Here is a 12,949-nt window from a genome sequence, read left to right as displayed (position 1 = left end):
ATCAGGAGTCCGCTGCTTTAACCTACTGAGCCACCCAGGCGCCCTTCAAAGCCCACATTCTGGAGCCACTGACTGCGTCCAGCCCAATGGCTCCTGTGAGGCTGTGCTGGTCTCGGAGCACATGGAGCGCGGTTGGACCCTTCTGGAGGCTGGCCCGGTGCCGTCCGCCGTTCTCACAGGCCACGTGACCCCGTGTTAGTGCTGGCGGTCCCCAGCCCAGTGCCCTCGAACACTGATGCGCAGCACTTGTCCGTTAGCGCCATTTACAAGGTGGTTTCTATGCTTTCTGTCTGGAGGAAAAAAACTTATAAAAATATAGTATCTAGGGACACCTGGGTGGCTCAGTCGGTGAAGCTTCTGCCCTCGGCTCAGGTCATGATCTCAGGGTCCTGGGTTCGAGCCCCACATCGGGCTCTCTACTCTGTGGTGAGTCTGCTTCTCCCTCTCCCTCTGTGATCTCTCTTGCTTTCACTCCCTCTCAAATAAATAGTTTTTAAAATATATATATATATATATATAGTATCTAAAAAGATATAGATACATATAAAATATCTACCTAGTTATTGTTTTGTTTTGTTCTGTTTTTTTAAGGATATCCCTTTATTTTTATTTATAAGATTTTATTTACTGAGAGAGTAAGTGGGGAGAGGGGCAGAGGGAGAGGGAGAAGCAGGCTCCCCGCTGAGCAGGGAGCCCGGATCCCAGGACTCCGGGTTCATGACCTGAGCTGAAGGCAGATACTTAGCTGACTGAGCCACCCAGGTGCCCCCTGGTTACTGTTTTTTGTCTCTCAATGTACAAAATATGAAGAGGACCAAGAAATGAGTTACAAGATTGTGAGCAGGCAGCCCTGACTTTCATTAAAAGTAGTATTTGTGTATGTATTTTGGAAGCTCCAACTATGGAAAGTTAGGGAATGAATGTGGAAGGCCGCCCTCCCTAACAGTGCCTCCCGCCTCCCTCCACATGAACACTGTCCAGCAGGCCTTTAGGACCTAGAGAGGGGAGACTGCCCTGCCCGCCCCCTTCACCTGATGGGTCTTAGTGTCCACAACCTGCGTGGTGCACGAGGTGGACAGAGGCCATCTTGGAGATCATGTTTCTTTGGGCCATTGACCTAGGTGTGTCCTGCCTGGCCCTCCAGCACCAGCTGGAGTCTCCACGACTCTCCTCTCCTGCCTTCCCTGCACTGCTGAGTCAGACAGGCTGAGGCTATGATGGTGCAGTGTGAGGGTCAGTGGAGGGCCCGCTGGGTACCTCGCGGGATGGGGTTGGACACCCAGCACTGGCTTCTGTGGGAAGGAGGGAGGTGTGAGCTGACTGGAGTAATGTCAGATGCACCAGGAAGCAAATGCTGTTCTTAGAGAGGAACTTGGGCCGGAGCTTCAGCAGTAAGAGAGACCGGGACCTGGGGGTCCACAGAGCGGGTGGGGGCCACGGGTTAGGTGCATAGTGTGGATTCGGTATCAGGTGATCTCTGAGCACAGGCCACTCCTCACCTAGCTGGGCATTGATTCACCCCTGGGCTCCCTAGTGTCCCTGTGGATGGACGTGACCTGGGCTCTGGGAAGTGCTTGACCATACATCCTTTTCTAGGCACATAGATAATGTTTAAAAATCGTCATCTCTAAATATTTTGGTAATATTTTTTAGATAAATGCTTTGTTTTCCCTGTATTCTTTTTTTTTTTAATGTTTTATTTATTCATGAGAGTCAGAGAGAGAAAGCGAGAGAGAGGCAGAGGGGGAAGCAGGCTCCCCACCTAGCAGGGAGCCCGATGCGGGACTCGATCCCAGGACCCCGGGATCACGACCTGAGTCGAAGGCAGACGCTTAACCATCCGAGCCACCCAGGCGCCCCTTCCCTGTATTCTTACACTTTCCATACCAAAACCCTTCTGTGGTTTTCTTCCTTGTGTGTATTTTGTTTTTTATTACCCTGTTTTGCACAGTTGTATGTAGCTCTGGTGTGGACCAGGAAGAAAGGTGTCGGGGCCGATCTGGCAGGGGCATCCCACCCTTGCAAGAGAGGCACTGTTGCTGCCCCTTCGGTCAGACGCCTGGCCAGCCCACCCACTGGGCACACTCCTTCCGGGGATAAATTGGTTTACCCTGCATTTCCAGTTCTTAGGGTCACTTACAGTGGAACAAAATTACAAACCGTGATAAACAGAGCTAATTAAGTAGAAATTGTAATGTATAGGTACTGCAAAATCGGTTTTTTGTTTTACCTTTCCTCATACCAGAAGTTGATCAAGGTTAGGGATCTCAGTATGTCCCACCCTCAGCAGCCCAGCCTTGGCTCCACACGCTCAGCAGGGTGGGTGCTCAGGCAGCACACGACTGTTTCCATGCCACCTGGACTACTGTAGCGTCTTACAGAAAACAAATCCACTGCTCCGCTTGGTACCCCAATCCCAGCCCTGACCGTGCCTTCCTGGAGGGCTCGGGAGGCCTCTGCAGACCACCCTCTCCCCTCCCTCCCTCACGCGTGCACACTCTCTCCCCGCTGGAGTGTGAGCTCCGGGAGGGAATGAAGCGCTCCTCTGATCACGGATATGTTCCTCGCGCCGGGGTACGTTGTTGTGGGATGAGTGGGTGTGTGAACGGGAAGGGAACCTCTGTCCCCACATGTGGATAAGACGAGCAGAGATGGAGTGTGTTCCTTACACCTGCGCAGTGTTTGCCAGTGTGCAGGACGGGTTGCTCGCCGCCTCCCGTTTGTCCTGGGGTGCATGCCTCCGGGCCTGTGGGCTGCGCTGCTTCCTTTATTCATCACTGCGTGTGAGGCCGGGGCCAGGGTTGCTGATAAGGCATGGTCTTCACCTACATGTGGGACTTCGAGGTGTAGTCATGCTGCCAGTGTGCTTTTCTATTTACAGGACCTTAGAATCGGGGTGGGATGGGGTGGGGTGGGGCTGCATGTCGGGGTCATCATCTGTGTCTGTTCTCCAGGTTACCTGTCCTGCTGCCGCTTCCTGGATGACAATCAGATCGTCACCAGCTCTGGGGACACCACCTGGTGAGCATCTGAGCGCCGTGCCTTCCATACCCTGCTCACCTTAGATGTGTAGGAAGTAAGATTTTTGACACTAATTAGGCCATCTTTTATCGGTTTGAAGTGGCCGTGAGGCATCAAACACAAGTGCGTGAGTGATGAGTGAGTTCATTTTACTCTACAGATTTTAAAGCTCAAAGTTTAATTTTGAACAAGGAAGAACTGACTCATAGACGTTGAGGCTGCAGCTGCACGAGAAATGCCTGCTTTTCTCTCCCTGCACACACTCCCCGGCTGGGTGACACTCAGCAGCCCCCTGGGGGAGCAGGTGTGCTTGCGTTCTCCTCAGTGGAGCGCTGTGCCATGTGGACCCAGCAGGGCTCAGAAGGAGCAGGGGTCACGATTGCGAGTGGATTGTGTCAGACTTCTCCTGAGTTTGAGCTGTTCTCTTACTTAGAGTTAGAAGCCCACTTACACAATCTCTAGAACGTTTTCATTTGTGGCACCAGGGCGTACAGTTTAAATGATCAGATAGGTGGGTTGGTTGGTTGGTTGGTTGGTTGGTTTTGGATGCAGAACACATTTTTAATAGTTTCGTGTTTAAAAGAGTAAGCCATCTGCTGAGGCTAGAGGTTTGACTTAAGGTTTTCTATATTGTTTTGTTTGGGTCAGATAGGTATTTTATGAGTCATTTTAGACTTAAACTGTCCTGGGGGCTTTTCTGGTCTTCGAGGCATGATGTGGTGGAATGCCCTGTGCCGGGGCCTGACTCCCATATCCAGCTTGTCCTGGTCTACAAGGCGTCCTTTTTGTATAAACTGTGTAAGTTCACAAAAGACATATATTCTAGATTGTCAATTTTGGGAAGAATTTCTTTATTAGAAGATATTTTTTAAAGCTTTTTCATTTATGAATAAGTGTTTTTCGGAGTCCTGGGCACACCTTATTTCCTCCCTGTAGTCCCCCAGGCCCCAAGCAAGGAAGCCCTGCCCAGTGTAGGTGTAAATGGTGTGACTGGATTTGCGCCTGAGCCAGATTTCCTGGGGGGCTGGGATGAACTGAGCAGTTTCCAGTGTTGACGCCTCCTAGAGTCTGAAGCACAGAAACAGCATGTGCCCCACTCATAGCTCTGTCCGCATCTTACTTGACACCCGTCAGTAGCCGCTCACGCTGACACCGCGGGGCACCAAACTCAGGGCTGCCCTTCGGCGCACTTGCCACTCACTCTCCCACGAGTGGCTCCAGGGGAGGGCCGTGGGGCCCCAGCCTGCTTTGAGCCATTTGTTTACCTGGTGTTTTCTCGGTGTCCTAGCCTCTGGCCTTGTCATGCCCGAGGCCACGGAGCCGGCAGCAGTAGACTCACGTTCCCTGCCTCATCTGGGACACCTCCAGGAGCTCCCTGCAGCTCCTTGCGAACCCACAGAGTGCAGGTCACTGGCTCCATCTTTGTTGGTGTCTGAGTTGGCGCAGAGAAAACGGTTACTCCGAAGCCCGTGGCACATTCTCATCTGTGTTTTGTTTGTTTGCTTTGTTTCCCTTCCAAACACAGTCACATTACAAAATTTAGAATTGTCAGGCCAAAAAGCGCAGAGGTTTGCTATGGTCCTAGATGGTTTGAAGGACAGTCACCTGACTGGTTGCCTGACAAAGTGAGGTGACTGCTTGTCGTGTGTTCCTGCTGCAGTGCTCTGTGGGACATCGAGACCGGCCAGCAGACGACCACATTCACTGGACACACTGGGGATGTTATGAGCCTCTCTCTCGCTCCCGACACCAGACTGTTTGTTTCTGGTGCTTGTGATGCTTCAGCCAAACTCTGGGATGTGCGAGAAGGGATGTGCCGGCAAACTTTCACCGGCCACGAGTCTGACATCAATGCCATCTGCGTGAGTAGGGGGTGAAGATGTGGGTCGGGCGCCTTTGCCAGCCATCAGCAAGTTAGATTACTTCTTGTATGCTGCAGAGCACATCAAGTTTTAAAATGTGTTCAGGGTTGGATGTTCTGTCTTTCATACGCAACTGTAACCTATTTCACAAAAACTCCTATCGAAAACTTAGCTGTGATGCAGTCTGTCCTCGTGACACCAGCTAATTCTGTGCTAACCGTTCACCTCACAGACATCGGGGATGGGCCTGTTGTGTGCAGGCACCTGCTCCCAGCCCCGGGGCAAGCCAGGGATTGGGACCAGCTTCCCTCCAGCTGGGGGGCAGTGAGGCAGCAGCTAAGCCAGTCAGCACGGCCCCTTCGGAGCAGGAGGCCGAGGCTGAGCTGTGAGCCCCTCCCTGTGGCTGGGGCACAGCCAACGGAAGGAGCCTTCCCTTTGCCTCGCCACCTCGACATGAGGGGCTCTTGCGAGAAGATGTGAAGGGTGGTATCTGGTTGGTTGGGGCTGGGGTTCCCTTCTTCACGAGGCTTGTCTGGCTGCTGGCAGCCCTCGGGGGTGACCATACTCTTCCTGATCCCCTGGAAAACAGTCATGAAATGAAGTCTCCTCTGGGGACGACAGCGGCTGTGGCTGCCCAGGTACCGATGCCCTCAGGTCAGGGTGCCCAGGTGGCTGCCCGAGCCCAGCCCCTGCTGACCTTTCCCTCCTGTGGCAGCGGCAGCCCTGCTGTCGGGCAGTCCCGTTTCCAGTACTTCTCTGTGCACTTGCGCATTCTCTTCATTTGCTTTCTAGTTCTTCCCAAACGGCAACGCATTTGCCACTGGCTCGGATGATGCCACCTGCAGGCTGTTCGACCTTCGTGCGGACCAGGAGCTCATGACTTACTCCCATGACAACATCATCTGCGGGATCACCTCGGTGTCTTTCTCCAAGAGTGGGCGCCTCCTCCTCGCAGGGTACGATGACTTCAACTGCAACGTGTGGGATGCACTCAAGGCCGACAGGGCAGGTAGGTGTTTGCTGGGCCTTCCTGGGCCTCCTGGTGTTCAGGTAGCACTTTTGAGGATGGACACGATGCACCGAGGCTGAAATGTTTAGGTTTGTGCCCGTCGTGCCGCTAAGAAATAGGTGCCGTGCCTGAGTACACCTGCCTGCCCCGCGGCATGGCCCGGTGGAGGGATGGGGGACAGGCCAGGGCGTCCGTACTCGGGCTCAGGGCACACGGGCTTCCTTAGCACCAGAAGCTCTCCTTGCACGTACCGTGTGAGGTGCACACGGACAGCTGCAGTGGGAGGACAGGGCGAACTGCTGGGTCTTCAAGGCCCTCGCCTTGCTTTCTCTCCCCTCTGGCTGTACGTGGTGGAAGTGTGTCATCTAAGTGTGCAGCACAGGCTTGGGCAGGTGTGCCTAGTGAAGTATAAAGTCTGAAGTTCACACATTGAAGGCAAGGGTGTGGTTGTCAAGTGCATTAAAACACAGCTTGGGGGCGCCTGGGTGGCTCAGTTGGTTAAGCGACCGCCTTCGGCTCAGGTCATGATCCTGGAGTCCCGGGATCGAGTCCCGCATCGGGCTCCCTGCTCGGCGGGGGGTCTGCTTCTCCCTCTGACCCTCCTCCCTCTCATGCTCTCCCTCAAATAAAAAAAAAAATGAAATTAAAAAAAAAACACAGCTGTACAGGGGCATCTGGCTGGCTCATTGGGTGAAGCGTGTGACTCTTGCTCTGGGGTTGTTAGTTCAAGCCCCACATTGGGTGTAGACATTGCTTAAAAATAAAATATATATATATATATATTATAAAGATTTATTTATTTTAGAGCACGAGCAGGGGGAGGGGACAGGGGGAGAGAGAGAGAAGCGGACTTACCCACAAAGTGCGGAGGCAGACATGGGGCTCAATTTCACCACCCTGAGATCGTGACCTGAGCCAAAACCAAGAGTCAGATGCTTAACTGCCTGAGCCACCCAGGCACCCCAAAAATAAAATCTTAAAAAATAATAATAAAACACAACTTGTACAAAAGATGAGAAACTTCCTGTATTAAACACAGACAGGCAACTGAATTGAATTGACATTTTCAGAATCTTTCAACTCTACCTTGGCAGGGGGAAGAACAGAGCATGACTGGGGGTCTCCTGGGGTTCTTTCCTTGACCTCCCACTTTCCGATGGATCTTTTCCTGCCCTGGGCTGAGGTCCCCTCCTGCTCCCCCTGCTCCCTCTCGCAGACCCCCTGCCCCCATTGCCTCTGCCCCGACAGTTCCCCGGTCACAGTGCCACAGCAGAGAACACTGTTCCGTCCAGCTGAGACTCTCTCTTTACTCAGCTGTGACACTAAGGAGTATAGGAAAGGACAGGAGTTCTCTGAAATTAGCCATCAGACTCTTCCTGGTAATTATCCAAGCACAGACGCTGGGTGTCAACAGGGGGCTTTTGTCTCACTGTGGGTTCAGCATGGGGTTACCGTGTGACATCCCAGTGGCCCTTCCCCTCTTGCATCTGTCACCAGCCCTCTGTGTTTTGTGCCCTGGCTAGGCTTTAGGGATTATAAACAAATGAAGAACAGCCCACAGCCTTACACTCTTGGGTTGTAATTGCCCTGAGATTGGGATGGTTGGATTTTTTTTTTTTTTTTAAGATTTATTTATTTTAGAGAGAGAGTACACTAGTGGGAGAGGGAGAGGGAGAAAGAGTCTTAAGCAGACTCCACACTGAGCGGGGAGCCCGACACAGGGTTCGATCTCATGACCCTGCGATGATGACCTGAGTGGAAAAAAAGAGTCGGATGCCCCAGGCACCACTTATTGAAGCTTCTTACCATCATGAGTATACTCAAGAGTTGGTGCAGGAGACCCTGAGTTATTCACTGTGTGTTTTGTGCCTTTTTATCATGTCTGTTCCTAGTCATCATGCTGTCTTAGTATCTGTTACCAGGCGCTCCAGTATATCTTTATTTTGTTTGAATACTTCCCCCGCTGTAGGTGCCTTCACTTTGTTTTTAAGAGAGAAGTGTATTGAGCTTTACTCGCCTTGGTGGAGCGTGGCTTCTCTTCGTCCTGGCGTCCTTTCCTGCCAGGGAGGCGTTGCGGGGGCTGGGCCTCAGCGTTTGGGGCCTTCCTCCGCGCGTGGTCCTGCACCCAGCCCTGCAGAGCATCAGCACGTCACTGCTAGGTGGGGCACCTCTGGGTCCCAGAGTGACTGGGCTCTTATCTGCTCTCAGGTGTCTTGGCTGGGCATGACAACCGCGTTAGCTGCCTGGGGGTGACTGACGATGGGATGGCCGTGGCGACAGGGTCCTGGGATAGCTTCCTCAAGATCTGGAACTAACGCCGACAGGTAACACAACAGCCCACGCGCCCTCCCTGCACACACCTCTGTGTATTTCTCACAGCACAGAGGAGTTCACAGTTGCTAGATTAATTTTGATGTTGAGTTGATTTGGAATTATGGTGAGGTGAGCATTGCATCCACCTGAAATAACACACCCTCGGCGGCAGACGGGAGGGGCAGGATGAAGAAGAGCAGTAGCACTGACTTTAGATGTTCTCTTTTTTACATTTTTTTAAACTCTGTTTAAAGCAGCAGCTGGACGTCGTGGCGACTGGAAGACCATTCCAACCTTGAAGCGTTACAGTGATAGCATTTCCAATCCACCCCTACTAACGTGGACGCCCTGCACCCCCTCAGAACTTCAAAAGGGCAAGACCTTCTCCTTCACTTATTGCTGAAACCAAGAGCACAATTCCCATGAAGAGAAGAATCTCTGTGCTGTAAACTCAAACAAATTGTGCATTCCTCCCGGGACCATTGTCTTTGTTTTCTTTTTTGTCTTGAATGAATTTAAAAGGAAATACTATAATAAACGTGCTAACCAGAAGGTAAACTTGAGTGTAATTGCGAGGCAGACACACCTTTTCACTAGTTCATTTGAATTTTAGGTCAGTGACCCTATTTTGTGCTGTTCATGCAAAACAAGTTGAGGATTTTATCTTGTAATCAGTTCTAAATTTCAGGTTGTGTTTGTAACAATTCTGCAAACATTCATATTTCCTTTTTAAAATATATTCCTTTACGTTCAGTAGTTACAGAGGAAGAGGGTCTGGTGCAGCCTCTCTGAAATTGTTAATGATGTAAATTGAGTCCCTTGTTTTTTATTTTTTGTCTCGTGTCACATAATTGTTACGCACAAACACGGCATAGAAAGGAAGATGCTAATAAGGAAAGGAACCAAGCACATGCTGTGGATGGTCTTGAATGCGTGATGAATAGTAAACTCAGATTAGGCACCTTCTGCTCCCCCGACCCATCCTCCCTACCTTCTCAGTTCAGTTCTTAATCTCACCTTGGGTTTCCTTGTGAAGTCGGAGGGACGTTCGTAATAATAGCCTAACACTACCCTGCGCCCCACCCCCAGCCGTCAGGAACCTCTGTTTTCCAGAGAGGCGCCCGTCCTGTGCTTGGATAGTCCGTCAATTATTTGTGTATGAAACCATGTACAAATCAATGTTTTGAAAATAATGATCTCAAACTTTCTAAGTTAAATTTTAAAAAATTTGATCGTTTGCCATATTGGGTGGGTTTACTCTTAGAATCGCATGCTGTAGAAATGCTCAAAAGCGCATATAGGACTCAGTCCTTAGATGTTCTTTTTCTTTTAAGAAATAACCTCTTTACAGTGTAACCACTGCGGCTCTGTCCGCTCACGTCTGCAGTGTCGGGGGCAGGGCAGCCCGCAGGCTTCACGCTTGGGCAGCGGGATCAGTCACTCTTTCTTTCTTTCTTTCAAAAAAAAAAAAAAAAAGTCCTGTTCCAAATGATCACTGTTGGATTCGGGGGTGGGGGTGGGGGGCAGGGAATGGAGACCCTGGCCTTCCCCTGTAGATTCCTCCTGGCCTGTCTCGCCGTGGAGGCAGACCGCTGTCTAACACGCAGACGTCCCGGGTCCCGCGGGAGGCCGGCGTCCAGCAGCAGCAGCTGGACGGCGGTGTCGTGGCTGCCTCCCCGCACCCTAGCCCACTTCCCGCAGCAGTGGTGGCTTCTCTCTGTCCTGTTTTCTGCAGCAGCCTGTACAGAACTTTGCTGTGACACGCGGTAGGCCTGGATCTGGCAGAGAGAATAAACACGAGCCCTCCTTCCTTCCCATCGACACCTCTGTAGAGCTCTCTGCACCCTGTGCCCCTCACTGTTTGTATTTAATTTTAAAGTCAGTGTATTGCAAGGAGGCTGGATGCAAGATAGATACTATATTAAACTGTACTGTTATTTAAGATGTAATAAAGCAGTTTGACATGAGGGACTTTGGTGTGGCTGCTTATTTGCCAGCTGTTTGGGTTCCTGATGACAGCCATCGTCCCCCGGCCGCCCTACTCGGTGAGGTCGGCTTGATGTGGTCATGTGAGCAGTGCCGCGGCTGCCTGCTTCTCTGCCAGGTCTTTGGTCCCCATTAGCAAGAGTCCATGAAAAGAGGGTCGGGTCCTCTGCCGGGTCCCAGCAGTTCTGCCACCACCCAGGCCTGCCCCCCCCACACACACACCTCTCAGGCCACTGCCCAGGGTGCATGGACTGTCCCCAGTGGCCCTCCCCCCGTCTCTTGTCTTCCCCTGAGCCCCTTGCTTCCTCTTCCCTCTGTAAGATGTCTGAGGACGTTACTCCTGCTGACGGAGTGGTTTTTATCTCAAGTCTGGATAAAAAGAACAGCATGGAAGAAAAATAAGCATCTCCCACCAACATGTGAGAAGTCAGAACGGGCATACTCCCGAAGGACATCCACCGGGGCGGGCCGTTCCTTCTTTACTCTACACGGTTGTCAGACGTAACTTGGTAGTTTCCGTGGGTTAAATGCTGGTACTTTTTCATAAATAAGTGAAGACTGCTCTCCACGGGAAGTACTCCCCACCTGAGGCTCTGTTCTCCAATTATCAGCAAGATGGAGCAGCGGGGGCCTCCTGTGGGTTTCTGCAAGGACCAGGGGTGCTGTGTCCTCAGAGACTGGCAGCCTGAATGGCGGGTTTGCCTGGCTTCAGCCTCCTCCCCCACGGCTCCCTGAAAGACACTGCCCGTTGTCTTAGAAGAGAATGCCAGAGAGCATCCGAGGTGCCCCTGGGGCTGACAGCCGGAGTCCTTGGGAGGGATGTTCTGGGATCAGAAAGCAGGTGGTTAGCCGGCCCAGGGGCACACCCTGGGATGGGCACAAGGTGGCCATGGGGTAAAATGGGACCTGGTAGTCCTCGATGCCTACCTGTCCCTATCTCCTTCAGTGCCCCAGCCTGGCACCCAGCATGCCCCCTGCTCCCTGACCCCAGGGCACAAGAGTGGCCCTTTGCTGGCTCTGAGATTACTGTCCCACTTTCTCAGCAAAGCAGTCCCTGCAAACAGGCATCAGCTGGGGCATCTAGCAAGGAGCCCGCGCTGCCAGGGCAGAATGCTGGTTTTCAACCTTCAGGCACAAAACAATCTTGTGCGGACTGAGCGGACCCTTCAGCACTTGGCCTGAGCTGCTTGGGCAGTCCCGGGAAGTGAGCTCTTGCTTTGTGCCACGCGTCCCCTCGAGGGTGCCCACCCTGCTCCCTTCCACTCCTCCAGTCTCCCCTGCAACCACTGCCCCTCCTGGTTCTAGTCATGGCCCTGCCCTTGGGGGCACACCCGTTGCAGGTGCGCTGTCCAAGCTCACAGAGCCCTTGGAGGGTGGACTCCAACTGGGGCCTCTCTCTGACTCTTAGGGCCCTGTCCCCACCATGCCCACTCAGTGTTGTGCCCCAAGTGGATACTGGGGTCTCCTGCTGCCTCCCATAGCCCCTGACCCTCAACCTGGCCCCACCAGCCATGGGGGCTGCCCAGAGGGGTGTGCTGTCCAGGCAGGGTCTCTCCTCTAACTAGCACTCCGTCTACCCCCACCGCTGCCTGCTCCGTGAGTCCAGTCAAAGCCCTCTCTGGAGCCAAGCCCAGGCTGTACCCCTCGTGTCCTCGCTGCAGGTTACTTGGCCTGTCTGTGCCCCGGATTCCCTGAGTGAAAACCGCAGACAGCAAAAGCACCTGCTTCCTAGAGGCCTCCTGAGAATTCCTTGAGCCCCCTGTATGCAGGTGCCAGACCCCACCCGCCCCAGGCCGGCACTGCCTCTGCCCCACAGGGGCTCCTCCCAGCTGCCAGCAGGGCATGCCCCCCTTCACTGACCACCCTGCTGAGAAGCTTACAGTCCACTCAAAGGTTTTGTTCCCTGCTGAACTGTGTGCATGGCACTTCACAGGCCTGCAGGAAGAGGGGCTGCTCCACTCCACCCCCCAAAACCACTCCAAACAGGACAGCGCCACATTGGCAATTCCAGACACTGGGCTCTGGGGAGGAATGGCCATGCAGGAGGGGCTGGACTTGTCCCACGCGTGCTGGCTAGAGGCCTGAGGCTGGGTGTGGACAAGATGACCTCTGCATTCCCCAAGACACGCCCCTCCTCCACAGGGAGCCTTGGTCCCTCCCTGCCACCCCTGTCACCCAGGCTCCTGGCCACTTCCCCTTTTGAATACCAGGCAGCCTCTGTTCCCCGCCCTCACCCCTGCCAGGCACAGTTGAGGCGAACTTCCCTGTGAGCTGGGAGCAGGACTGTGAGGAGAAACCCCTCCACCCTGGAGCTGCCACCCCCCCGCCCGACTGCACTCAAAATCCAGGACCACCCACCCTACCTGAATGAGTCCAGCTCTGAGTGGGCAGCCTATGTGGCTCTACCTTCCATGGCCCAGGCTTCCTTCTCCCACCACCTACCCTACCCACTCTGCTGTCCCCCATCATTCAATCCTCAGAAGAGGGTGCATCTAGGTTTTAGGGGTCTGAGGCTTCAGTAAAACTGGAGTCACAAGTCACGTTTCAGAAAAATGCAAAGAAACAAATACTAGTGCTGGGAAAGGTTACCTGAGAGCCTCTGAGGCAGAACCCCCCAACCTCAGCCGAGCCCAAATTAGCCTGCCTGGCATCCATCCCCACCCCCACACTGGCCTTTGTCCCTGCTGCTGGCCCTTCCCTCTCCCCAGCAGGTCTGGCTTGTTCCTACTCCACCTTTGGACTCAGCCCAAGCAAAACT

The 12,949-nt window shown here is 53.1% G+C and overlaps 1 protein-coding gene across 2 annotated transcripts in view; it reads left to right on the top strand.

Moving 5' to 3' along the window:
• Positions 1-10,172, top strand: part of GNB1 (G protein subunit beta 1) — a 40,435-nt gene extending 30,263 nt beyond the window's left edge. The window contains exons 7-11 of one of the 2 annotated variants that reach the window (XM_081817307.1): positions 2,955-3,021; positions 4,682-4,883; positions 5,676-5,892; positions 8,101-8,216; positions 8,463-10,172. In XM_081817307.1, coding sequence (XP_081673433.1) covers positions 2,955-3,021; positions 4,682-4,883; positions 5,676-5,892; positions 8,101-8,207 — 593 coding nt within the window. In that variant the 3' untranslated portion in view covers positions 8,208-8,216; positions 8,463-10,172. Of the gene's footprint in view, positions 1-2,954; positions 3,022-4,681; positions 4,884-5,675; positions 5,893-8,100; positions 8,217-8,459 lie in introns of both variants that reach the window. The other variant, XM_081817308.1, reaches the window with a different exon arrangement.
• The last annotated feature ends 2,777 nt before the right edge of the window (positions 10,173-12,949 follow it).

Source organism: Leptonychotes weddellii, chromosome 4 (genome assembly GCF_054177405.1).
Source record: "Leptonychotes weddellii isolate Sample4059 chromosome 4, ASM5417740v2, whole genome shotgun sequence".
NCBI classification, from domain to species: Eukaryota; Metazoa; Chordata; class Mammalia; order Carnivora; family Phocidae; genus Leptonychotes; species Leptonychotes weddellii.
This window is presented reverse-complemented; position numbering and strand designations above follow the sequence as displayed.